The sequence below is a fragment of the Echiichthys vipera genome (genome assembly GCF_963691815.1).
Source record: "Echiichthys vipera genome assembly, chromosome: 6".
Taxonomy (NCBI): Eukaryota; Metazoa; Chordata; class Actinopteri; order Perciformes; family Trachinidae; genus Echiichthys; species Echiichthys vipera.
The window spans coordinates 7,091,670-7,119,125 of NC_139831.1; the positions used below are offsets into that span (position 1 = coordinate 7,091,670).

General features: G+C 39.9%; 1 protein-coding gene across 1 annotated transcript; it reads right to left on the reverse strand.

Moving 5' to 3' along the window:
- Window positions 1-1,636: 1,636 nt before the first annotated feature.
- On the reverse strand, window positions 1,637-24,725 carry glrbb (glycine receptor, beta b; the record flags this gene model as incomplete). The annotated part of the gene is made up of 9 exons (XM_083915878.1): window positions 24,601-24,725; window positions 21,890-21,996; window positions 20,451-20,518; window positions 14,285-14,511; window positions 12,298-12,380; window positions 11,540-11,680; window positions 7,884-8,036; window positions 4,341-4,633; window positions 1,637-1,933 (listed from the first exon to the last, which is right to left on the reverse strand). Exons 1-9 carry the CDS (start codon window positions 24,720-24,722, stop codon window positions 1,637-1,639), a joined length of 1,491 nt encoding a protein of 496 aa, XP_083772004.1. The 5' UTR covers window positions 24,723-24,725.
- Between the last annotated feature and the right edge of the window lie 2,731 nt (window positions 24,726-27,456).

Below are 27,456 nucleotides of genomic sequence, written 5' to 3' on the forward strand. Positions count from 1 at the left end.
GTTTTTTCTGATTTTTTTTTCTAACCAGAAATGAAGCAATGAATTTCTCTCTCTTTACAAGAGAAATCCTGGTCCAATTTACCTCATATTTTAGTATTAGGACCCTGTTTTTATGACATATGGTCGGAATCTTATATATACATAGTCACAGCTCACTGGAATCTATTGTACCTTGCTTCATTAAGCTGTAGACAGATTTCATATGAGAAGTCTCTGTTTTCATGAATAATAGATGGCTGGTTTAGTGGGTGATGGTTGATTAGGATAGGTCAAGCCTCAGTGGAATAAACAGCTCCGTTGATGTTGTGTGATGTGCAGCATACATACAGGCAGAGAGAAAGGGGAAATGCGGGAGACTTTTTTCCACCAATCGCAAGTCCATCCAGGATTAGAAATACAGATATGTGTGATAAAAGTGCAGGGTTGAGTTTGATGAATCCAGACCCTCACTGATTACAGCCACAAAAATACCATGCAGCGTTTAAGAATTCATTCATTTCATTTTAATTACATCAAATGGTGAAAAGTAAGTTGATCATTTATTTGTCTTTGCTTGTAAATTTCATAAATACATGGCCATAGCTCACTAGTGACCCATTTACACACACACTACAGGTGGGTGGTGATTCAAACATCCCATTTTTTGGAAAGGTGGCAGTGTCACATAACCATCTGAACAGGAACAGTGTTTCACATATCCAATTATCTTCTCAAGAGCAAATCATAACAATTATACAATTTAATAAATACTCTCTCTCTCTATATATATATATATATGTGTATATATATATTTAGAATCTTCATATACATGCAACTTTTAACATGCAATGTAGTGACATTTTTACACTTTGCCTTGAAGCTCAAATAAAATGTGTTTAACTTGTTAAACTTGCGGGCAGACTCCAAGTTAGCATGGGTGAAAAATCAAATAGCTATATACAAATGCTCTTTTATAGATCTGTGCATCTTCTGCTCAGCTGTTATGCAATCGATGTGTGTGGATCTCACAACAGTTATAGCTGCATTCCTGTATTAGCCTCTCAAGTACCATTATCAATAAATTAAATAGTTTAATATAAGATGCATAATAGAAATTTTAAGGTAAAGAAGGATTCATTTATAATCACTGTTTAATGCACAAATTACGATAGTTGTCTATTTTATATAAATGCAATAATAATAATAATATACAAGTTTTATTTTCTTCTCAGAATTTGTTTTTCAATGGATAAGAATTACATTTCTCTGAGTGCACCAATGTGCTTCCTGGTTATGTTAGGTTTTTGGAATATTCCAGTTATCTTTTGAGCATGTAAACATCATATCCTTTCAGAAACGTGGATATGCTAGCTGGAGTACTTGGATAGAAACCTGGATACCTTGGGAAAAACCGGCAGTAGATCAGAAACCTGGATACTGTACTGATCAGTTATACAAGAATAGGAATAGCCAGGTGTTTCACATTCCATGTAAACGCCATGTCCCGAATCAAAACATAGAGATCTAGTGTGCATGTAAACACACCCAATGTTGACTTTAGAATCCAACTTTTTTGAATGTATTCAGATCAATAAAGAACTCATGGGAGCGAAGAGGGGAGGGGGGGGGTAACAGTGTCAGATAATTTCAAAGTAAATCACAAGTATACAGACCAATAAACCACATTGAAGAAGAGGAAGGAGAAAGGGAAGAGGGCTCGGGCGTACAGGTCGACTCTTTTGGCAGCAGAGGGAATCACTGGTTTCGGAGGAGGAGGTTTCTTGTTGTTCTTGGCCTGGGATTTGCCGAGAGCACTGGCAATATCGATAGGCTTCCCGTAGCAGTCAAAGTTTGACAGCTCAAAGTCCCGGGGGAGCGAGCCCACGATGCTGAAGTCGTTGGTCCGCAGGTCGGATTTAGAGGTGCATACCTTCTTACATCGAGTCTCCGCCACCTGGGTCCAGGAGAAAAACATGAGGGAAAATAGAATTGCTTATTAAATTCTGCAGCATTTCATCTGAAGCATATAAGCCAAGATAAGATTAGACTAATAGACTGAAAGCTCTAGTGGCAGCCCCCGAGACAGTGAACACACTCAAGTGGTTGGAGATGAAACTGTGAGCAGTAGACTGGGATTACTGTACATAGAGCCATGCACTCTTGACACGGGCACCAACAAAGAAGAGTCCATCTAACACAGGTGTCAAAGTGATCCAGTAAAGGGCCGCTGTGGCTGCAGGTTTTCATTCCAACCAAGCAAGAACACACATGACTCGACTCACTCAACCACCTGAATTGTCTTCACACAGTTAATTTGTTGGACCAGGTGTGTTTTTGCTTGGTTGGAATGAAAACCTGCAGCCACAGGATCAGTTTGACAGCAGAATAAATATGCTTTAAGAAAAAATAGTAATACAGTGCAGTTAACTTTACTTGTAATTGTTACTTAAAATTGCAGAGAAGTGCACAGACATTGCCTCCAGGACAGGAATGTGAAAACACCACTCTAGTGACAAAATTTGCTCGGATACAAGTTAGAATAGTAATGTCAGATATTTTAGAGGACATAAAGAGAAGAAAAACACATGAGTGGAGGGGAATTTTAAATCAGCTGAAGCTCCATTTACTGTTAAAACAACCACATCCAGCATCTCAGAATAAAGCAGAAATGTTAGCATTGATCTCTGGAATTCTCACCATATCCATTTTGCTTTTTGTTCCCTCTCTCTACCTCCCGTACAGGTATATGTGTCTATCAATCTACCGTTTATGTGTACTGGACGGAGACATGTATAGATACATTGATAGATATGTACACATACCACTAAAATAGATCAAACAGACAACCACTGCTAAATGATCCCTTTCTGAACCACAGCCATCAATTTATGTATATCTTCTTATTTACTATTAATCAGTTTTAAATCATTCTGTCAAGTGGGAAGGGTTTTAAGAGTTGAAGCCAAATTCTCAATTAACTGTAAACTGTAATAAACCTCCCCCAGACAACAAAGCCCAAAGTACCTTGTAAACAACATACATTTGTCTGACAAGATAGATCAGGCTCAGGCTGCAATGACTAAATATAGACTTCCTGTCTATTATAATACTAAATGTGGTGCAGTTTGTCCCTGGTTCAAATCCATGTCCTCTCTTTATAGATTCCTTTGTTCTGGACCAAACTGCACAGATCATCATGTAGAAACTGACCGTGCAACTTTTCAATCATACATTGGGAAAAAGTCAACTGAATGCTCCACTTTGTGACTATACTACAAAAAAATCACTGTGTCCATATACAGTAGCAATGATGTCTCTAAGACATCACATTCACTCAGCAGGTAAGTTTCATTTGAACTGTAAGGAACATTAAAATAAGGAGTACACTTTGAAAAAAACAAGTAAAGGATTTGTTTGATCCTGAAGCTCGGACAGAACCCATGCTGATAAATCAAAACTACTGTTATGTTAAGAGAAAAAAAGAACACATTTTGGAGCCAAAATTAGATTTACTTTGTGCTCTACAATGTTGCCTAATATGGTCACTGTCTCATCTGGAGTCTTGTAACTCTCCCACACCCTCCATGTGCTATCACAGCAGAAAAACAGAGCGTATAAGAACTAACAGCAAAAGGATGTAGTTTAATGTCGTCCAAAAAATCCCTTTCATCAACTTCCCTGAAGGCCTGTGGGGTGAACGGGATCCAATCAGACTATGGATGCTTACTCGCTGAAGTCATTAAGCTCATTAGAGCTTCATTATTTTGATTTGGTTTTGACAAGAAAGCCCATTAAACCTCAGTGGAATAATGTAATCCTCTCAAACCAAATGTGGTCCGGACTAACGCAGACTCAGAGGTAAATTAATTTCAATTAGGCGTACAATAGAAAGACCGATACACCACACTGCATGCCTGATGTGCATGTGAATGTCAGACTTGAGTCCTGACCTAGCTGTGTGTATGTGTGTGTCAGTGACAATGCCAACTCTTAATGATGGATGTATTATGTATTATGTATTTAGATTAGATCTCTATGCTTCAGTTACAAACCTGCGTGCATACACGGTTAGGATACAGACAGGAAACAAACCCAGAGATGGGGATGTTGCAATCATATGTTCTCCCTTTTAACCAATTAAAAGCAAACAGGAAACCCCCAAAAGGTCAAAATTGTTGATGACCAAGGGGCAAAATCTCAATTGGCCTTAATGGATATGGGAAATATCACTAGTAAGAACAGATTTTGCGAATTTGCAACTTAGTTTGATGTCTGTGCATACTGGTTTGACTGGGTAAGAATACACAGTAACTCTTGTAATCCACAAATGTGACAAACATTATCAAACAAAATCTACTGACGTGCAAGGTGCTGACATGCAGCGGTGTCCCTCCGGTCCCATTGACCGTGTTGTTCTTGGCTGCGGGGCTCTTTCCCGCAGCCTTCTCCTTGGCTGCCATTTTGGCCTTCTCGGCCTCGATGCGCTTCGGGCTGTTGAGCATCACTTGAACCACGGCGTACTCCACCAGCGAGGCGAAACCAAACAGCAGGCAAGCGATGAGCCAGATGTCGATGGCCTTGACATAGGACACTTTGGGCAGCTCTGAAGCCAGGGAGGTGCACTCAGAGGACAGAGAGAGCACCGAGAGGATGCCTGAACAGAGGAAAGTCAGTTAACCTTGTCAGTCAACAAGGGAAGGGGGTGGGTTGGATGTAAAATACTGACATTTTCCATTATTTTGTGAAGTCTGAATGTTTGTTTCCAAAGAGGAAAAGTATTTCATCCACTTACTGCTGAGACAAAAAAAACGTATACATTTCATCTAAAGTGCAAAATGCTGAACAAATGAATCTCCCAGTATGCAAAAAAGCACATAGGGTTTCTGGCAACATTGCTGCCACTCTCTCCAGATGGTATTATAACCACCTATGAATGCTTCCCTCTACTTTCCCTTCCTGTAATGATTTTTTAGAAAGATAATAAATACAACGGAATGACCAATGGATTTTGCCTCCAGGCCTCATTATAACTCATCAAGGGAAAGTTCGTACAGGGTTCAAGATTTCTAATCAAGCTGCTCCGTCCTCACTGGAACAAGCTGTTAAACAGAGCACTGTCATCCTGGGAGCCCACCTATTATCCATGAAGAGAGATGACAAGGTGGCGATACTAAAGTGGCTCTGTTTGCCTTGTTCCCCAATGACACACTCAGCTGTGTGTACAAATAAACCTGGACTTTGTATCAGACAGAAAAAAACAAAAAAATGTATATTTTCCGGATGCAATGTTAACATTTGCTCAACCGCCGATGTGGAAGGAAAACACACCGTGTGTACATGAAAATGCACAAAAACACACATCCTCACTTAAATGGGCACATGGGCACACATACACATGGACACACACATAAATGCAAACACAGAGAAGAGCAGTAAATGAGTGTCGTCCCACACCTAAATGTTGACTGACCTGGACTGATCCCATTTAGAGAGAAGTCAGAGGAGGCTTCCAGGAGGAGTTGGAGTGATGATGGGATGAAAAGAGGTGATAAACAACTAGAGGGAGGATGGAGAGAAGGAGGCAGTGGATGACTGGAGTGGGATAACAATGGATTATCTTTTCCATGCAGCCCTGCACAAGCTCAGGTGCCTGTGTGATACTGTTTGGGGTGACACTGACATATTACACACACACACGCACACAGGTTAAATTATGGTGGAGGAGGAAAATGTAATTAGGATTAGTATTTTCCAGCAAACACAAGCTTGATCGAGATTTGTATGTCAATTCAACCATGTGCTGTGTCAGCTGGCACGTGTGGGAAATATATTAATCTTAGGGCTGTAACAGTTTGTAAATTAGGGCCATCCCCGGTCAGCTATAACAGCAATGGAGAAAGAGCACATTCGATCAATGAGATGATAAATGGTAACCTGACAGATGGATTAACTCGCAGGATACGCATTTGCTCAGCATATCCAACTGGAACCTTTCGTTGGGAGATCTTTAGCGAAGGGGCGAAAATACTGGTTACTGATTGGATAACCCATGTGTCTATCACCACCTATGTTGTGATGGACAGGCAAATCAACCAATTAGATCAACGAAGCGTATGAAGTACTAACAGAGCATCGAGCAAAGCTCAGATAGTAAACATAATGGTAGAGGATATTTGATCTTTTCCTCCAAGTTAAGCCTCCAGTGCCATTTTTTTGCTCTTCAGAGAAGGAAAACTATCTAATTCTGATGAACTAATTAACACTTCTACTAATGCATGTTTACTTTTTATTATTCTATGTTGCCTATTATATATTTTCAGTTTCATACTGTAGCTATATATATATATATATATATATATATAGCTTTTTAGTTCTATGGCCTATTTTGACCTGCTGCCTTTGAGGAAAGTGCTTGAAATATGCTTTATTTTTATAATGAAAATAATTACCAGTGTTACCAGTGGGCAAAATGTTACCTCAGTGCCCAACAAGAGGATTTTGTCTGCCTATGACACTAGCACTTACCACCTGTTCAAAATAAATGAAAATATTTTTTATACTGAACTAGCACTGAAACATAAGTCCTAAGCCTGGTTTATGAACCAAACCACAATTTGTGTACCATTACACCCCAAGCATAGACAAATTTATTAAGACATAATATCATGATAAAAGATAATCCTTTGTTTGGTGATTTATAACAAAAGAAAATAAATAAAAATGGTGAACAATGAATGTGCGATGATAAGATTTTGCTTTAGTAAGGTGACAATGAATGAATATGTGATGGTGATAGTTTGATTTAAGAGGGTGAGGTCAGCTTTTATATGAGTCAACAGAGTATCTGAACCTAGTTTGAGTTGCTCCCCTTTTTTTATCATGCAGGTTAAACTAGGACTGTGCCAACAACCGGCCCTGCAAGCAAGTGGGACACTAGAAATAGCTCCTCTGGGATTTATTCTGTGGGTTAACAAAAAAAACAACAAAAATGAAGCACTAGCAGCACTCAACCATTCTCAGGGCTTGGGCTAACAGTCCAGTTACCCAGCTGGACCTTCTTCGGATTAGACAGATCATGCGCTGCTCAGGTTTGGGGAAAAACAGCACTGCTCCTTATGCTCCCCGAGCACACCCCTTCATTAAACTGGGTTAATAGGGATCAGGTGTACCTCGTTGGCCAGCTGAGTGTCTCCTGGTTCTCTCTGTCTCCTTAACAAACTCTTGTTGTCCACACTGATTAACATGAAGATTTACCAGAAGCACAGCCTTTACTTGTTGCCTTCCATTAACTAAGCTTTGTACTTGAATTTGTTGAAGTGAGTGGCCACAATTTACCAAATGCTGTTACAGTTTGGCAGTGGAAATCTGTGTATGTGGCAAAACAGGCATCAAATCACAGTTGAACATGGAAAGTGGCTGACTAGAAAAATTTCATCCAGTGGGGTTATATTATATTTTAGTTTTTAGGCATTTCAATCAATGATAGACGTAGACATCATTTGGTCTTTTCCAATGAGTAAAACAAATTACTTTTATATGGACCTTACCTACAGTACCACTATGGCGGGTCCCATCTGTCAATTACAGCTATATTCAGGGATTGATGACATATAGAACAACACTGGACACGGTACCATGCTTGATAAATAAAGTCCTTCATGGTGTCAAAGTGATTGATGGTGTCCTGATGGAGATGTCAGTGATCCCTGAAAACGTATAAATTCTACACAGAGAGTTTAAGTTGATTAACTACATAGTTTTGTTTTTACACCTAATTACCTCAATAACACCCAACCCTTTAATGTCCAACCATGCACCCGTTGAACAGGACAAGGAATATTTACACATTGTGTGTGTTGGTAAATGTAAGTGGAAGGTGGCAGAATTTATCAAATAATCCATACCCAAAGGCACCCTGGCAGCACTCGCATCGGGGTTGATCCAGAAGGACAGCCAGGAGAGGACTACGATGAGCAGGGTGGGGGCGTAAACACCCATCATGTAGAAGCCAACCTGTCGCCTTAAGGTGAAGATAACCTCCACACAAGTGTAGTACCCTGCGTGAGGAAGGAGATCATGGTCAAATATGATTTAAGTTATTTCAGTAAGAAACACAGCTTGAGTTGAAATTAAAAAATGGGAAGCAGGCAGATACTGCAAGATAAAACATACAGCGTACAGCTCCTTTCAAATAAGATTCATTAATTAGTGTTAATATTGGATTTGTAGTTCTTTTCACCAAGTAGGTGATATTGTCGCTGTTAGAAATTCCCAATCTCATTGGAAATACGCAGGGGCTATGGTGAGCATTTCTTGCAACTTAGCTGTTCGTAATCATGGTCAGAATGATATTTCAGTTGTTGAAATGTGAACTTCTTGCCCCTGAATTGAAACAGCAGGCGACAGAAATGATCTGGTCTATTAAATCCGTATTCAACATTTAGAGGAAGTGGTTGAGTCTGTTCCGCCTCCTTTTGCTCAAGCACAAAGCAAAGCACAGCTGTGTGCACCGTTATTGATAAAGAAACATAAAGAGAAGTGAGCAATAAAGGTCAATGGGCGTAAAGAGTTTAACAGCACTTCAGCTACTTTGTTAAAGCCGAGACCTGTTCGAGCACTGAGGGAAGCACCGCATAAAGCAGTGCTTCTAATTCATAACAAGCCTATTGGAAAGGACACCTAGATATGTCTACTGTCAGTTCCTTTCTTGAAGTGGATAGGGACATGTTCTTAACAGTACTGTATACATTTCCATTAATAAAGGATCAATTCTAACAGATCCATGTCGACTGGGAATGTGGTCCTCATTAGTCAGTCTTAGAGCAGTATGGAATAAGCATCAATACACGTCAGTCCTCCTACAGCAGCGTTGTGTTTCTGCTCTTTGAGCCTGGTTGGTGGGTCCAATGGGATGGTAGAGTGGATGGGCTGAAGTAATATTTAACTAGCCCTGGGATCTCAGGGTGAGCTTTATACAGGATATAAGGGCTGTCTGTGTCGCAGAGCAGGCTCGAACCAGTTGTACACAGAGGTGATCTTTGTGTCTGGCCAGGTTGCCATGGAAACCCGTTAAAAGGCTGACTCATTGCCAGCAGTGTGCCTCCCAACCGTGGGAGCACTGAGGTCATACCAGCTCTGTTGGCTGATAGAGATTTTCCATTTCATTACCAATGTCGTTTTGTACTCACATTGGTCTAAATACATTTTTTGGCACGGTACCTGGACCTATTTTTGTAATGTTTCGTTTATTTTAACATATGAACACTCCAATACACATATATGAAAAGGCCAGAGTGACATGTTATACATTAATCTGAGCCTGTTAAGAGTTAACCATTGCTACTATTAATAGACAGAATAGTTACAGCTTTAGACAACAAAGAATTAAGCGGTTGAAGATGAATGAATGAATAACAAAGGTTTTGACAATGTAGATAACAATTTATTATTTGATATTTTTCAAGCTCATGCAGCTGTTGGTACTGAACTGATTTGGTTTAAAAGCTGAATGTTTATTAGGACAGAATATGCCCGAACCAATTCATCATACAGCCAGATACACTGTGGTTTTCCACAAGGTTCCCTAGCAGGTCCACTTTTATTTCTTGTATGCATCAATGATTTGCATTTGATTTCCTTTTATATGCTGACCACACCAATATTGTTCTCACAGATAAAGATGAACATAGGTCAATAACTCGAACAATATGAAAAATGTTCTAAAAAGGATGGCCATCTGGTTCAAACGCAATAAATTATCCCTTGTTAAAAAGAGTGCTGATATAATCTTCAAGCCTAAATAGAGCCATAATAGATCATCTTTGCCCCATTATCATAGCTAATATTACACCTGAATAGGTTTCTCATGTTATGTTCTTAGGTGTAATCATTGACCCACTAACACTGGACATCGGATAGACGTGCATATCATGTCTATATTGGGTCCGTTGATCCATGACCAATTCTGGACATCTATTCGATGTCCAACCATGACCCAACTTAGACGTCACATGGACGTTCATCTTTTGACCTTGGGTAAGTTTTTTGGACTTCATTTGGACGTCTTTGACAGGTGCAGGAAATGTTTTTTTTTTTGTTTTAACTGGTTTATTCTGAATAATCAAGTCATTTATTTAGGCATATATGTGTTTTTGCATTCATCTGTTCTTTTTTATTTGGAAATGCAATTTGTGAAAAAATAATTTCATGGTAGCATATCCACCTTATTATGTCTGACAGTCAAATACTACGGAGCCAGAAAATACAGGTCAGGAGCAACAACCTCATTGAAATTGACTGTGAAAAGTTTTAATATCTTTGGACTTGACAAAAGTTACTTAATGTGTTTCACTGTGATTCTAGCTGACATCTTTGCTCTCTACTAAAAAACTGCATCCCCACACAGCAAAATAACCCACAGTTAATCTTTGCAATATTGTTAGTTATTGAGCCGTTGTGATTGAATTTCCTTGAACAATTGGAAGCAGGATGATTGAGGTGAAATAATCTTGTGGCCTTTACCAAAAAAAAAGTCACGCGGCTTTAGTCTATAAGAAATGCCATGATGTGAAGCATGCTCGCTGCTGCCTAGGATTTGATCCGCAAAGATAACATCTTTCAATCAACAGCGCGCAACTAATTCTACCTTTAACAAAAAGATCCATCATCCTCTCCTGATTTCTTTGACTGGGAGCCTTTAACACCATGTCCACGATGGCTACACCAAGAGGGATAACAGCCCACCACTACACAACTCAAAGAGAATGTCCTAGTAACCACCAACTTTTTTTAAAGATGTCACAACATGAGACGATACAAATAACTTACCTAGCACCTCGCACATTAAATTACTTTTGAGATCTTCTTTTAAAAAGGCCACTGTAAAGTATAGCTTTGAGCCTACCCAGACAGCCCATCTCATTCCCAGAGCGTAAGGTACTGCCGTTTTGACCCAGCCCTCAGCTCTTGATATCTATGGCACAAAGCACCCTAAAGCAAGTGTAAACCCAATATTAGACATTCACAGCAAGTGCCCCAGGATTTAATGCAACAAAGGCTGTGTAGGAAGGAGGTTGTGTGGTGGATGGCTCAAACAAACCCCAGAATTTTAACCCAGGAGACTGTGGTTTGTTACGTTAGTAGTTAGGTTACAAACACACTTATTTTAACCCCTTCCATGACCTTTCCCTAACCATAACTAAGTGATCTTGTTGCCTAAACCTAACCACATGGTTTTGTTTGAAGTCACAACATTAACCACATCTTCCTCATGTCGAAGACGGTGATCGAGGTGGAACGTAACAGTTCGTGCAGGGCGACCTACTGCATTGACAAGTGATGCCAAGGGGAAAAGTCGTGATGAGAATGTGTTGATCCAGGACAAAATATTCCAAAGCCAGAGAGAATAATCAATGAATGGATATTAATTAATTGGCTAACATAGTCTAAAATGTGTATTTGGAATAATTAAGGATCTAATTTATTACTTACAAGATTATTTGTAACCTCTCGTTAAAGATATTTAGGAAAATTGGATATATAACAAGGACAGTGGGCCTACCTGTTCCTGAATAGAATTTGGTGCAGTTCCCATAATCGATATCTTCTTGTCTGATATCAAACTGTGGCAGAGCGATGGCATCCATTTGCACTGGGTCTCCTGTCTGCCACATGAACTGCAGGTCGTCTGTGGTGTAGCCAACTGGATGAAAGAGGTACGAGGGACACAAATAGTGAATACACAAACTCACAATGTTGAAACTATACTAGTGGTTAGACAAATGCATACAGCGTATACATATAGCGTAAATATATATATAACATATACGCCAACAATATCTGCTTGCATGTTAACTCAAAAACAGAAACATACAATCAAGAGTACAAAAATATAATATAAATGCACACAGACCAGCAGAAAACTTTATGTCTCAACAGCCGGGTTAGCCATTAGAGGGTGAAGTTACAGTATTTAGCTTATTCAAGTCTAAACTGCTTTGTAAACAAGAACCAATAACAACAGTCAAGCTCAATTAGCTGAGAGACTTTCACAACAACCTTAAAATATGATGATTTATTCCTCTTCTCTAAGTGCTTGCCAATGAAATTGGCTTCTAAACACAAGCAAAAAGCTTTCATTTACCCCAAAACATCTATTTTATAAAAACAACAGCTCTATTCCCTACTCATAAATACTGCATTTCCCAAATGCCAACCAGCAGATGTGTTAAAGTCCAACTGAAATCCCATTTACAGAGCAGATGTTTGGTTTGTGATTGGTGGTTCATGGGGATATCACAGTGTTTAAAGAAAACTCACAGCTTTCAAGTTGCATTTTACACCGCTGTGTGTCCATAGGGAACAATGTCAGATCCAGTGGACAGGAAAGGGTGACGGACAACCTGCAGGAGGATAAAGAAAATCATGTTATCGGTTTTTCATTATGCTGTGCCTTTGTTACCATCTTATATCCACTTGAGATGTCTCACGATTTACCCACATGGTGCATTTGTATGGGGTAAACAAAATATGTGACACTCAAAATTACAGACAGATTCACAAGGATTATCCCTGGAGATGATTAAAACGTAACACAGCAGAGTGCAGCTGTAACCGCAACTATTTTACATTGAGATAAAAGACAAAATGTTTTTACCGAATGCTATGCGTGTGAACAGCCACATTATCTTTTTTTGAATTTTCACTCTCACTCCCTGCAGCCTCGAAGATTATTGACCCAGAAAGAAAAATAAATTCAGAAAACCAAGGGAATCTGTGCAAATACGAAAAACAAGCCTTCCCTAACTTCCATGCACATAGGACTAAAATAATCATTACAGATTTACAGGGCATTAACAACACAAATCATCACTTATTAAGTTATTACGTCAGTGTCTCCAGATAAGAGTGCTATGCAACTGGGCCTAATATCATATCATGTGTTTGTATAGTCTTGTTTACACAAATCCAAAGCATTAGGCAAGCTTTGCACTGGGCCTGATGATGCCATTGAATTGCCATTACATGGCCATTTTTTTGTTTGAAGGGGGATTATTTTGTTTGGTTTTGGCCTAACCAATCAGTAACGAGTGGCATATCCACTGCATTTCAGTTGACATGAAACCCACAGTAGTGGTTATGAGCAGTTGTCTTAATGTTTTTAAATAAAAAAAGTTGATTTAGGAATTGTTATTTCTGTAAGAGAACTTACAACAATTTATATGGCTGTGTTTGTCTCGTCCACACCTCTATGACACTGTTTTTAATGAAGGTTACCTTGTAGCTAAGGGCCATGTGCTATAGGAGGATCCCACCAACTAAATGCTTAATGGTCAATTGTTTCATAGGAAATAGCATATAATATATAAAGATGGACAATGCAACTCCACTATAAAAAAGTGAAGCCAAAATATCCCTGGATACGGACACTGCAGTGTGTGCGCAGTAGGTATAGGTGGTGGAGCTGTGTCAACAAATTCCCGAACATACACCTACCCGACCAATCGCAATTGGATCCGAGCTGTCAATCGCGTCATTTCGTTTTAATACATCAAATAACTAATTAAAACAAAACTTATACCTAAAATGAAAGAAACCATCTGGGAAAAAATATTAGATGTGTACTTTGACTTTTTAGTTTGGCCCGTGTCCTATCCATTAACATGGAGGGGGTGAGAATTAAGACTTATACTGTAGCCAGCCACCAGGGGGCGATTGAGATGATTTGGCTTCACTTTTAGGGAGCCGTTAAGGCATCCATCTTTATACACAGTCTATGGGAAATCGTCATCAATGGGTCATCAACCCCAGAACATAGACTGTCCCAGACCTATCTGCTGGCCAAAACACATGTGAGATGCAATTAAAAGTTCTGGTAATATAACTTTTATGGCTTCAAATTAAATGAATATCTTTGAAAAAAAAGTTAAAATCCATTACAATCTGAAATGTGACGTCAGTAAACTTCACATACAACGGAATGAACCAAGAGGATGAAAGTTTATATTCATCATTTCCTGTGGTTGGAGACATCTCTGTACCAAACAGTACATTATTCGAGTAAAGGTACTGTGGTACCTTCTTGTACCTTTATGTAGTGTAGCCTTTGTAGCAGGTATAAGCTTTAAACAACAATTGGGGCATTTTAATATTTAATAAAATAAAATTTAGACATTCCATATGGGCTGGAAAAAGGACCTGTGTTATCTTTGGATGGCACGTACCTTTAATAGTGCCTTCAATTTACAGATCTACCATTTTAACAGGGAGAACAGTGAAAAAAAGAAATTGAATCAAAATTCATTACCTCATACTGATGAGGACATCTCCATTACGGAAAATGAAGAGGAGAATGTTCTCCTGGGTAACGTCATGGAAGTTGGCGCTCTTTTCATTAGCGAAGAACAGGTCAGGTTTCCACAGACATTTGAACATCGTCGGATCAACGGTGAGAGAATCAGACTTGTAGTCCTGTGGTAGCTTCAGCCTGGGGTCGTTCCAGCGCTGCCGCAGGAAGATGTTGACTCTGTAATCCTGTTAGGCACAACAACTGACATATGTATCATGGCAGAACTACTGGACACAAGTCTGGTGCTTTTAAAGAGATGAATCACCGTCTGTGAATGGGATTTGGTTAATGCTTACTTTGTATTCATATTTAACATAAATCTGATGTAGTGATCAGAGGAAGGTGCCTAGATGGATTGCAAAATAACACTCTATCTTTATGTCCTTTGGGATGCCTCTCCATAACACTGCAAGACATGTCTCAAAAATTACATTCTAGATATTTCTCTGATACTAAGGGTTTGATGTGCAGTTAAAGAATAAGTTACAAAAAATGTCCCTGTTAGCAGCTTTCCTACTCTGCCTTTAACACTTTTTTATTTCCACCTTAGAGACAGCTTACATGCTCTATTTCTTTCAAGTCATTGGCAAGCAGCATTTTCTCACAGCAAACACTTCAACAACAACTTCAACACGCCAGGTGACATTTTACAGCTGCAGCACAAACACTCATGACATCCAGTTTGAAAGCAGTCAACATACAGAACACACAGTCCAAAGGTCAAACACAGCAACATGTGATACAGTAAATGCCTCGTTAGAGAGCTTATTAGTGAAATTTCCACATTCGTGTTGGTGGGAAAGCATCAGTCTATGAGGTTTGGGACCTTTTTCCTGCTTTGATGGCGTGCCTCAAGCTGTTCTGGGACCAGGTGTTAGGAAAGGACTATTAATGCTGAGTGTGAAGATGGATGACATGTCAAATACAGTCGCCAAAATACCAGCTGTGTGTATGTGTGTGTGTGTGTGTGTGTGTGTGTGTGTGTGTGTGTGTGTGTGTGTGTGTGTGTGTGTGTGTGTGTGTGTGTGTGTGTGTGTGTGTGTGTGTGTCTTCCTGCTAAGAAATTAACTTCCACCTTCCATCCCTTCATTGTTCTCAATTCTTTTTAAATATTGGTTGCCTCTTTTTATTTTTTTTGATGCAGCAGCTTATGTAGAGTCTGCTCAAAGCCAACATTTATTATTGATTTTTGCTCTGCACTCAAGTGTTTTCAGATTACAAATGGTGCCATTTTTTCTCTGTATTTTTCTCTGTATATCCACTGAGAACACAGTTGATTATAGAAATCCATATAATCAGCAGCAGGGTCCAGAATGGACTGCGTTAACATTCACTTGTTAATTTTTGACAAGTAAAAAGTAACACTTAAACTAGTGCAACAGAAATAATGGAATTGAGTGTAAATATGTGTCAATCAGTTAAAAAAAAATCCTTCTTTTTGAGTCACACATGTATTAAACATCGGGTGTTTAAACATGGTTGTGCATTGTTTCCAGTTACATCTGCTCACCCAGCTCATTGCCTCTGACCACTACGTCCATTACAAATGCATGTTCTTGTCTTCTCTCACTATAGGGAAGGTTTTTGTTGCCACCGTACGGAGGAATTGTTGGGTCTATGTAAATCATAAATAAGTCATAGAGTGTAGATTTTGCCTACTCTGTAAAGTGTCCTGAGATAACTTTTGTTATGATTTGACACTATAAATAAAATTGAATTAAATTGAATTGAACTGATGTGGTGGGGTTACATGAGCTGTAATTCCAACTTTGGCCACTATGACAGAAATCATCAAACTCAGCTCTGGGGTCTGTCTTTAAACTCAGGCTTAGTCCACACGTATACAGTTATGTTTGAAAACTGTTTCTTCCTCCTTTGTCCTCCTGTCCACACAAGTACTGTTTCAAAAAAAAAAAAAGACAAATGAAAATGGAAAAATCCACTGAAGGGCTGTCAAGACCATGTCAAACCAGCAGGCAGCAATATAACCCTCACCCAAGAGCCTTGTTGGACAATCATGCAAAGAAGAGGAAGAAGATGTTGGCCAATCAGAAATGTGGAAAAAAGCTTTACCACAAGGCTACCGCGCTAGGTAGGACATAAGGTCACAATAAGCTCCATCCATTAGATCAAATCCCTGTTGAGCCTCACATCCAGTTCAGTTTATCTTGGCTGCAGTTCTGCAATGCATATATTTTTGATCTCTCATGTGTTCTTCCATGTCTTCTTTTGCCTGGAGCTCATCTCAGCACAACTTCTGCAATACCACGTGACTCACTTTAAATGGCTCACAGCTGCTACAGTGATTCTCACTTTGGCAAATTTCTCGTAGATTTTCTCAAACTACAGCTAAACAACACGCAGAAATGTGTTTCTGACATCCTTTCAGGTGAGAAATGGCTTACAGAATCTGAATTCATATTTGAACACTGTCTAGTTTGACAGTTTTGTGTGAGTTTTGAGAGTCTAGTGCGTGGGTGTCAAACTGATCAGGTAAAGGGCCGTGCGGCTGCAGGTTTTCATTCCAACCAATCAAAAACACACCTGGTCCAACAAATCAACTTTGTGAAGACAGTTCAGGTGATTGAGTAAGTCGAGTCAGGTGTGTTCTGTCTTGGTTGGAATGAAAACCTGCAGCCACATGGCCCTTTACTGGATCAGTTCAACACCCAGTGTGTTCCACTAGACGATCATACGGGATGGAACTGGGGCCATGCGTATACGCCAGAGCAAATGAAACATGAACTTGCAGATTCTTCTTTTTCCCAGGCTAGGTATTTTCACCTTTAATCAAAGTTGATGCCTTGCTTTAGAGTATTAAGTTGCATACACAACTCAATACAGACAGAGGATGCCTCTTGGATGAGAGGTGAAACGTCTTCCTTGACAAATAACCAAGTCCAGTTGCTTTTGACTGAAATTGTTTTGGGGATACACAGATCATTTTTCTAGCAAAAATGCAGAGAATATACAATGTGTCACTGATTAATGCCATTTGTTGTGGTGCGTACTGATGCTCCATGTCTATGAGGAGGCACAAAACCAAATAAAGAGTTCCCTCTTCACTGTTATAAATAGGAAAGAACTATTTCAAAAACTCAGCAAGCACTATATTAATCTAAGAGGTATTAAGATAGTTTATAACGTCAGCCATAACCCAGAATTTGCTACATATTTTTTGCCGGTAAATATTTTGGGGGGAAGGCGCAGTGGTCAAATTGTTGATATCGTATTTTGGAAGGGCAGTCGTCATTTCTATACAATTTAATTTTAGACTCCAACTTGTCCTCCAGCGACGGCCCACACAGCTACTACTGGCTCTTCTCTGTCTGACAGAAAGGCAGGCCAATTGCCACACCTCCGCCTTGCTGAAAACCAGACAAGGAAATATATCTTCCCTCTGGCTCACTATCAAGCTGCCTGTACAACATTCGATTCCGGAGAGATTTAACACAAATGCTCGCTGTAATCAACGAGGAAAAGTCAAGCTAAGAAGCAGTAAAAAAGACACACAGCCACGATCATTCATCCTGCAAAATCAAATTAGTCATCCTCTCTTAGTGAAAATAGATACGTTAACTACAGTGGAAGTGAAGTGGTGTTTGGCCTAGGGAGGTGTAAATGATGAGAGAGGGTTTCCTGAGATCAGACACCCCTCAGAGTTATAAATTGAGGGGGAGAGGTAACCAGCTGTCACTTCTTTCTCCTCCTGGTTTGTTCTAAACCTCCACTTTAAAAGACAGCTCCAGGAGTTCGCATCTCTGTCTCGGCTCTTACTTGTTCCTTCTTGCTCCCTTCACTTTTTCCTCTGCTTTTAATTTACCTCGTCCCTTCCCTCTCCCTTCCTCTTTCTTATTTTTATTCCTCAAATGTTCCCCTGCTCAATCCCCTCATTCTCTTATTTTAGAGAATGAGACCTTTGGTTCCCTGGTTTGGATCCTATTCTGCTCTTATTCACTTAAATGTTGTCTTCTCCCCCTTCTCTCCCGTTGTCCTTCATTCTGACATCTTGTGACTGCCTTCCCCTTTCTGCTTACTGTCTACCTCAGCTCTCTTCTTCCTCCTTTTTTCTTCCTTCTATCATCATTCTTCATGACTTCTCTTTCATTCCCCTCTTCTGTACTTTTAAGGATTTCCTATTTTCAGCTTTAATCATCCTAATTTTTGTGAAATTGGTCCTGGTGTGAAAGTCTCTACTGGAAGATTTTAAAAGCAGATAAACTCTACTGCTCTTCAGCCAAAACAAATACTGCCACGGTCTTTTTGCATGCAGCTCCAATTCCACTTTATAAGATCTAAAGCTTGGTTCAGAGTATCACTCTTGTGAAATAAAGTTGGAGAACATTGATTACTTCTTTAGACTGAAACACTGTCCAGGCCCGCAGCACGACTCTGGGAGCAAGCGTCTACAATCTAGTACTCCATCTGTTCCTGTGAAGCGTGAGGTTGGTAATATATTCCATGATCAAAATTGGAATGGTTATAGAAGGAAAACAGCAGGTTTACGAGCAAAAAGGAACTGAATGAAAACCTCGGCTGCCTCACAAAACGGGTGGCATGTTTTGCAAGTATTTACGGCTTTTGTGCTTTGCTGTGATTTTTACGTTAGGCTGTTTTATTTGAGGAACATGCATTTGTGCATCTACTCTACCTGGCATGGAAGCCATTGACTAAACAATGGCAGTATATTCACATCTCATCTCATCTCATCTCATCTCATCTCATCTTCGTCCGCTTATCCAGGGGTCGGGTCACGGGGGCAGCAGCTCTAGCAGGGGACCCCAAAGTTCCCTTTCCCAGGCCACATTAACCAGCTCTAACTGGGGGATCCTGAGGCGTTCCCAGGCCAGTGTGGAGATCTAATCTCTCCACCTGGTCCTGGGTTTTCCCCGAGGCCTCCTCCCAGCTGGATGTGCCTGGAACACCTCCCTAGGGAGGCGCCCAGGGGGCATCCTTACTAGATGTATATTCACATTGTGAATTTGATTGAATTTGATCTGCATTTGACAGCACTTTGACAGTTTTTGCATACGCATCAAATGATGTCTTAATTTCAGTTGTTAGTTCAGTCATATTTGTTAAAAGAATAAAATACTAACAGTTAATTCTTTGGTATGCCGAATAAATCTGTTACAACATACAAATTGCTTAATCGTTTTGGTATTATTCTGAGGATAAAATAATAGAATAAACAATAGATTGGCACTATAGATTAGGATGGACGACCCATCTTGTAACTTACGGTTCTAACAATTGCCTGAATGCTTTGTGTCAGACAATAGGGCTGCACAATATGAGGAAAATATCTAACTGCTGAGGCGCCCGTTGGCGACAGACAAAAAAATAATAATGTAATAATATAAAAAAACGGATATTAATAGAGAGATGGAGAGATAGAGATATTGCAAATGCTTTATGATTCGTGAAACTGGAGGGAAAGATCATTTCTTGCATAATTATTCTCATTTTAATTGAAAACGACATGAAAATGCAATTTGGATACACTTTTAATTAATTGTGCTGCCCCGCAAGACAACAGACTTGTTTATTACTTGTTACTGGGCTTTCAATTATTCTGAGAATGTGGGTCTTCTCTTGGAAGAACACTCTAAACATTTCCAACTGTAGAAGTTCATGAGACAGAAACAAGTCACTGTGGATTCTGTCACACTGCACTGCATTCATTTCAATTACCTTGTAACATTACTGAACATATTTACTGAGACAGAGACACTTTATGTTTATTGGCTCCTCCCAGCAGATTTAAATTAAAACACACCAGTAAGCCGGGCTCATTAAAATCCTTCAGGAATGTTCCCTTTTATTGTTTCTTAAGTGATCAAGACTCGACCCAGTGCCGTCCTTGACTTTAATCTTGTCACTAGCATTCTGGTTGCACTTCTTTATCAGCAATTAGGCCATCAGATGAATGAAGCATGAAAGCCTCCGTCTTCATAATGACTTACTGCTAAATGGTCTAATACCACCTACATAACATGCTCGTGCATCCTTCTTAAAACTTGTAGGATAAAGCACTTTCCAGCTCCGATCCACTGCATCTAATTGGCAGAAGTATTGATTATCAATACGGTCAAGCTGAAGTGGGATTGAAGGGAATTCTTACCATGGTCGTTTCTTGGATGGAGCCAAAACTGTTGATGAAAATGTTCACTCTGTCCTCCACAGGAATTCCTGGATTCAGAAAGAGGAAAGAGGAGATTGTAGTGTCTAGTCTGCTGTGTTTTACAGCCGCTTAGAATTGAAAGTGAGGACCTGCTGTATAGATTACAGTAAGTGTCAGTATGCTTCATAACACCCTATAAGTCTTCATTTCTGCATATTGTACCTGGTTATTCAATTGAGTATGTTACTGATCAGTAGACGACTGCATCGTCTCTGCTAAGCTACAGCTGTAAACATATATACTGGCATCTCTCTCCACTCAGCCTTTAGCATAAACTAATAAAATCCCTGATGAATGCAGACTGCTCACTCTAATTTGAATAAATGATTTTCCTTTGAGGTGTTTACTGGAAGCTCAGGAGTTTCACACGCTCAATTCCATCGTACAGTTCACAAAATTCACGTGCAGAATACGGAGGTGGCATATAGCTCATAACTTCAATGTCTTAATGCAACACTTCTGGTGTTAGCTTAAAATTCCCTATAGGGCTATAAAAGCAGCTCACAATTTTATATGCCTGGGCAAAGTAATGCAAAAGGTGCAGTTTAGGATGCAATTTGGGAGACTATGACATGGATGTTAGCAGACGGCAAGTTTCCAGCCCACCCTGAAATCAAGAGCAGATGTTTGGCTGCTGGACCAGTGCAGGCACTCAGAGAAGGAGCTGATTCTGCTCACAATAGATCAAACACTGAGTCCCAGACACAACCTCTGCTGCCAAGTGCCAGAGGATGAAAACTACCTGAAGACTGTTAAGACCATCAGTCAGACGCGGAGGTCGTCAATCACCTCTTTGTTATTTTTATGGCGGTGCCCTGTGAGACTGAAGCCTGGTACAGTGTGACATTTACAGTGCATTGTAAACACTGTAAAGGTGGAGGAATGGTGGACGGTGAAGAATGAAGAAAAAAGTGGAAGATTCTAGAGGCAAGGATTATAAATAACAGTAGTTCAAAATACAGCTCCACAGTTACAGCTTTCATTTCCATGACAGCCTAAGTATGAATTGTTTATGAACTGAATCCCTGTTAGCTGACGCCTTGGAGTCCACAAAAAAAGACTTAAGATGTTCCTCAACACAATGTTGAAGAGTTTGGAGACAAGTTCCAGGCATTCAAGAACTGTTGTCAAGAACATCAGCTTATTGTAACAGTGTGTAGTACATGTTAAATAGGCAATGTGTATATATTACAGGAAATTCATTTTCATAAACGTGTCACGCATCATTTATGCAGATAGGTCTACCTCTCCCCGTGCCAAGTTTATGGAAGAAATCTACAAATCATATTATAATCATTTCTTTAATTAGCATGACAGCACTGCAGCAAAAATGTAATTTAAGAATAGACAGAGACAGATGAAGGGGAAAGGAGACTTGCCTTTGAAGTTGGGCCTTATTCTGGGATCATAGGTGATCAGTAACCTGTTCAAGATGTTACTGGTTGAATTTGCAGGGACTCGGGCCAGATCCTCAGATGACAGCTCTCTGAAAACAAGAAAGACAGAGAGAGAGAGAGAGAGAGAACTGCAGGCACGATTACATTAGCAGGTCAAATTCCTGGCAGATGAAGAGTGCAGATGCAGAACACACCCACTTCTACTCTGTATACTCTTTGATTAGACTATAACCTGAGAGGGCTAGCAGTCAGGGATAAAATTTGCTTTTAACATTTGGATCATGGACCACTAGGCAATGCTGACTGGGGCAGTTGACGTGATCCTTGTGGCTGATAAAAGTATGTGAAATGTATTCCATTTGCTATGGTATGGCATTTCACATAATGGGGTGGGATTGTCTAAGGAAATTGTTTTGGGTTTGTGGTGTAAATTTGAAGATGTGGGTTTCATACAATACCACAATATTATCAAGAAAATGTCAATTTTATTTGAGAACGTTCATTTACAAAGTAAACAGTTGAAGGTCTGGTTTTGGCTGCCTTGTGAAAATCCTTTGAGGAATTGAGTCAATTAATCTGCCATGTGGGTGGCGAAGATTATACATGACAAACATATTTTTCCTGTGTATTTCCACTTATTATTAAACCAAAGTGGAAGTTTCCCTTTGAACCTTCCTGCAAAATAGCAAAAAAAACAGCTGTCTACTAACAATTGTCACCATAACATAGTGGTAACTTTCAAAGATGTTCATCCAAACATCATTTGTTGTCTGAGGTTGACTGACGAAAAAACAATGGGACAGAGACGGAAAGGGGAGAACAGGATCTGGCAGGAGAGAAAGGAGAGAAAGAAAGCCTCCTTGTGGGTGGCAATGATTCTCCTGCCAAAGAATTTCCCCTTCTCAAAGCACTTTACATATCATTATGTAAACCTTATCGTGCACTGAGGATGAGTTAAAGTGCTCCGCAGGAATGCGGCGCAGTGTGTGTATGTTCTGCGGTTCCTCTGATCAAAGTGAAACACATAATTCCCATCCACTAAACCTCTTTTTTCTCTCTCTTAACAGACCCTTCTGACAACCTCAAGCACAACAGCTAAACTGGAACCAAGTGGTTCCCTTGATCCACAGAGGCATTCGCAGCACTAAACTCAAAATATGTCATACAGCTTACACTTGCCAATACTGGGACTACATCAAACGTCTTCTCCTTCATTTCAAGAAAGTTCATTGTCGAGCCATTTGTTACCATTTAAGGAAGTGGAGGGGGCATCTCTCCACAGCATAGAGACAATGGACCGCCAAAAGGCTGTTAGACTATACTGATGTTCATTCTTATAGACCTGAACAAAATGTTTGTTTTTAGTTGATCCATTACCCGCTAATTTACCTATTTAACACATTATTAAACTGTTGAATAGGTTACCAGACCACGGCGAATCTCAGCAAAGACTAAATAAGGAATTGCTAAAGAAGTGGCCGATGTGGCACAGTCCTTTACAAAACATGTCACATTGCAGGTATTCATTATTTTAACACCACATGCTTTTGCTGTTGCTGTTGATTTCTGGTCAAACATTACTGGTTGATAAAGATTGGAAAGTGAGATCCATCAGGTGTAAAATAGACAAAGTAATGCTTTAACTGAATGCTTACCTACGTATATTAGGGCTCCTCAAAAGGTCATTAAAGAGGAACTCCAACAATCCTCATACAGCAGTTCGTATGATACGTTATGAAAAGGTTTGCACACTCTTTTGTGCATTATCCCACGAATGCCCAGTAACAAGAGCAATAAGTAAGGCTATGCAAGCTGCAGAACCTGTTAGGGCAACAAAACTTCTTGATAAGGTTCAAGAAAAGATTGTGGTTTGTGTTAAAATAAGTTCAGTACCTTATGAACGTGGTAAACGTGGTGATATTATCGGTCAATATTTGCGTTTTTTAGGTGTACCGGCCGATGCAGGCTGCTGCGTTTGCCGATAGTTTTTTTCCGGCATTATTTATAGACAGGCGTCCACAGGCAGCTCTGTGTTGCTGGAGACGCCTTTTTAAGTTCAATAAACGCTCTGTTTTTTTTAATTGAGACTCGTAACATTTGTTGTCATCATTGTGTAATTTTTATGATGTAAATTGAGGGAGCAAAAGTAGTATCGGCTCCAAATATCGGCTCAAGAAAATCGGCATTCCGTATCGGCCCTAAAAAATCCATATCGGTCGATCCCTAGTTACTTCACTACTCAAGTTAGGTAACAAAAGTTAAAATAAGCTGACTTTTGCTTTCACACAGGACAGGAACTGCCCTGTGTTTGACGCATCCATCCACCCTGAACTCCTGCCTATGTGGACTTAGTCGCTCTTTATATAATCTCTATTAACAGATTCTGCATAGTAATGTTTGGGTAGCGGGAAGCGGTCTGGTTTCTGTTTGCAATCCAAGTTGTATTTACCGATCACATCTGAGCATGCTTTGGTTGCATGCAGGGAAACTGTCCGTGTGGAGAGCAAAAGGGGTGGAACGCCGATGGGTTCGGAGATTGTTATTCATATTACGTTGCCAAACTTCCTCTGGGCAGCGCTGCACATCCTGGCTCCCAATTACGTGGATTATATATGAATTAAATAGTGCATTACTTTCCATAGGTACACAAGAACATACAGTGAATGAGTACAGCCTGTTTATCCCATACTTACGACGGACAGTAAACCTGCTTCCCCTTCTTCTTTCCCTTCTTTGTTCCTTTTTCTTTGGCAGAACCTCCCTCTAAACAAAGAGAGAGGACCAGGAGAAAGATGGCGAGCTTCTTAATGCCCATTCTGGTGTGAGACGAGGCTATGGAGGGAAAAAACAAAGAGAAGGGGCCTCAGCATTTAAATTACCTAGGCTTAATCGTATGCAATTTAATAACCCACACTGAATCGTATTCTTGTCACATTCAAAAAATCTCAGCATTCATTTGCACGTGACAGAAGACAGCAACAGCTTAAGCTTCGCCCTCCGCTTCGGAGGGCTTTATCTATTTTCTGAACACTGTGACTTTTGCTTTCCTGGCATGATGTATTCACATTTACTCAGGATGCGTGTCACATACAGTAAATGTCTGTAATGTAGATTAATCAGTCTGACATGGTTTAATCAAGTTGAGCAAGTTCAAGCATAAATCCAATCAGTGGAGTAATGCACCTGAATAACGATGGTCATTCAGGACTTTTCAGGTTATTGTGACCCTGAAATACCCTCTACGTGTTTCAGTCCAGAACCTGCAGGAAAAAGGCAAAGTATTTTCTTTTCGATCGCCACAGTGGTTTATCACAATATTTCTAAACTATATCATTTGTTTTGATGTATGATAGATTTGGTGTAATAAAGTGCAATCCTTTCTCACACAACAAATACTAATGTAGGAGACAATATGATTATGTGTGCCATAAATCTCTTTGTTAGGTAAGCCAAAGCCAGGTGTAACAGTAACACAACCACACATAGGCCTACAAAAGCACACTCTCAGGTACAATCAGTGCACCTTTGCATTTTTGAATAGCGGCCATTAATCAGCTAGCAGCCATAGTACCTGTGTGATTCATTCCCCCATCTAGGAAACTGGTGCCCTTTCACTGTATAGGGACACTGAGACCAACAGCTGAGCCAGTAATCTCATCCGCCCCCCCCACCCTGCCAGAAAGACTCTATATTAACTGAAGCATTTTATTGTCTAGACAGAAATACGCTCTCTCACTTTCTCTCTGCCTTGGCCCAGTAACTCCCTGAATGTCCCTCGCCTGCACATTGATCATCATCTTCTCCAGCAGAAAACCTTTCCCCCACCCCGTTCAGTGCCTTTTGTATCCATGCAAAGCAAACTCTACAATGTTTTATTGATGTAGAAATTCCTGCAAAATGTAGGAATGGTGGGTGTTACACTTGCGGAGGAGAAAGTGGCCAACATACGTCAATACTGACCCACACTTATCAGAAGGCAGCAGCTGGAGTAAAAGGGAATATTTAACTTGGCAACTAACCACATTACTTAGAAAAACATTTTTTATGTGACCTACAATTCCTATGTCCAATCTGGCTTGAACCCACAGAACATTATGGTACTGCTTTGCAACTTTTTTGGGCTTGTAATCTGTAACCTGTAACCTGGTAAGAGCCAAGCAATGTCCCACTCCATACCTTTATCACAGGATACATGTGTCTTTGAGGTGATTAAGCAACGAGTGTTCCTTTCCCTGATTGTTACATTTTTGAAAATAATTTTATAGGGTCCTATGACCCTTCAGTAATTCTTGACAAAATGTCGGAAATGTTTTATCTTCATTTTCTCAATGAATCTAACTACTCTTAGATTTGTCTAAGGGACGACACGTCTCTACATGAAGAGGTCGTGAAGAGGTAAAACTCACTCTTTCACGAAAAAAAACTAAGAAAAAATATAAAAAATAACATAATTTTGTGCAGCTGAAATATTGTTTCTTCTCTTTCCCTAGCTTGTGGATCAACTCATAACCATGACGATTTATCTAACCACCCCTTGTGGGGACTTAAAGCACTGTATTAATGTACAAAATGCTAAAAGACAACTTCATTGCAACTAAACAAATGAACAACATTCTCCAACATATTAATGTTATGCCCCACTATACATCTTATGTATAATGCATGTCTAATGTGCTGTTCATTATTATGCAAATTTGTCTTTAATCGAAATCTCATCAGCTGTTGTCATCGGCTGTTTACTATATTTTGGGTGACTAATGCATGTTATGTTGGAGACACCCGTACACGCCCACGTTAAACAGAGTCCTGTGCTGAGAACTGTGGGTTCAGCAGAGACTGAGTCCATATAATTACCTTGGAACTGCCTGAGTCAACTGTGCCACTACTCAAGAACGTTACCCTTGCTGTGTTTTACTACTGGCCATGTTAAAACTGCAGAGGCTTTGTCATAAAGTGACAGTGACTCAAGCAGCCATACATGGTCTGCCCCACGGGTCCAAGGTCAATGAGCAATTCTGCTGTGCCAACATAATTTCCATGGGCTGTTCATTTCTAGAACCACAACCATAATCTTGTTGTACTATGGAAAATAATTAATGTAAAAAAATTAGAATATTTAAGTGGATCAGTTATTATTATGTATACGCTATTAATGTTAACAGTTATACACTAAAGATGTGTAAATGGGTTTAGTTAATATCTAATATTCACTGTTTTGTTAAAATAACATGCTACACTTCAATATCTGGTGTTCTTATCTAACTGCATAATGCTTCAACCCTCTAGGAAAGGCCTGTGCTACATGCTTACCTATAAAAACACTGATGTGCAATTAATTCAAAACACCCACAGACACCCGGGCACCCACAACCTGTGGCTGCTCCTCATTGAGTCTCCTCGGAACAAGAGGAAAGTAGGCAAAGTAACAGAGGCGGACACTTGCCCACAGCCTGGGCATCAGAACAGCAGATGCGCTCATATGAGAACAACATAGCAAACAGCGACCACCATGACTGGGGGATGCGGGATGGAGACGCGATACATATGAG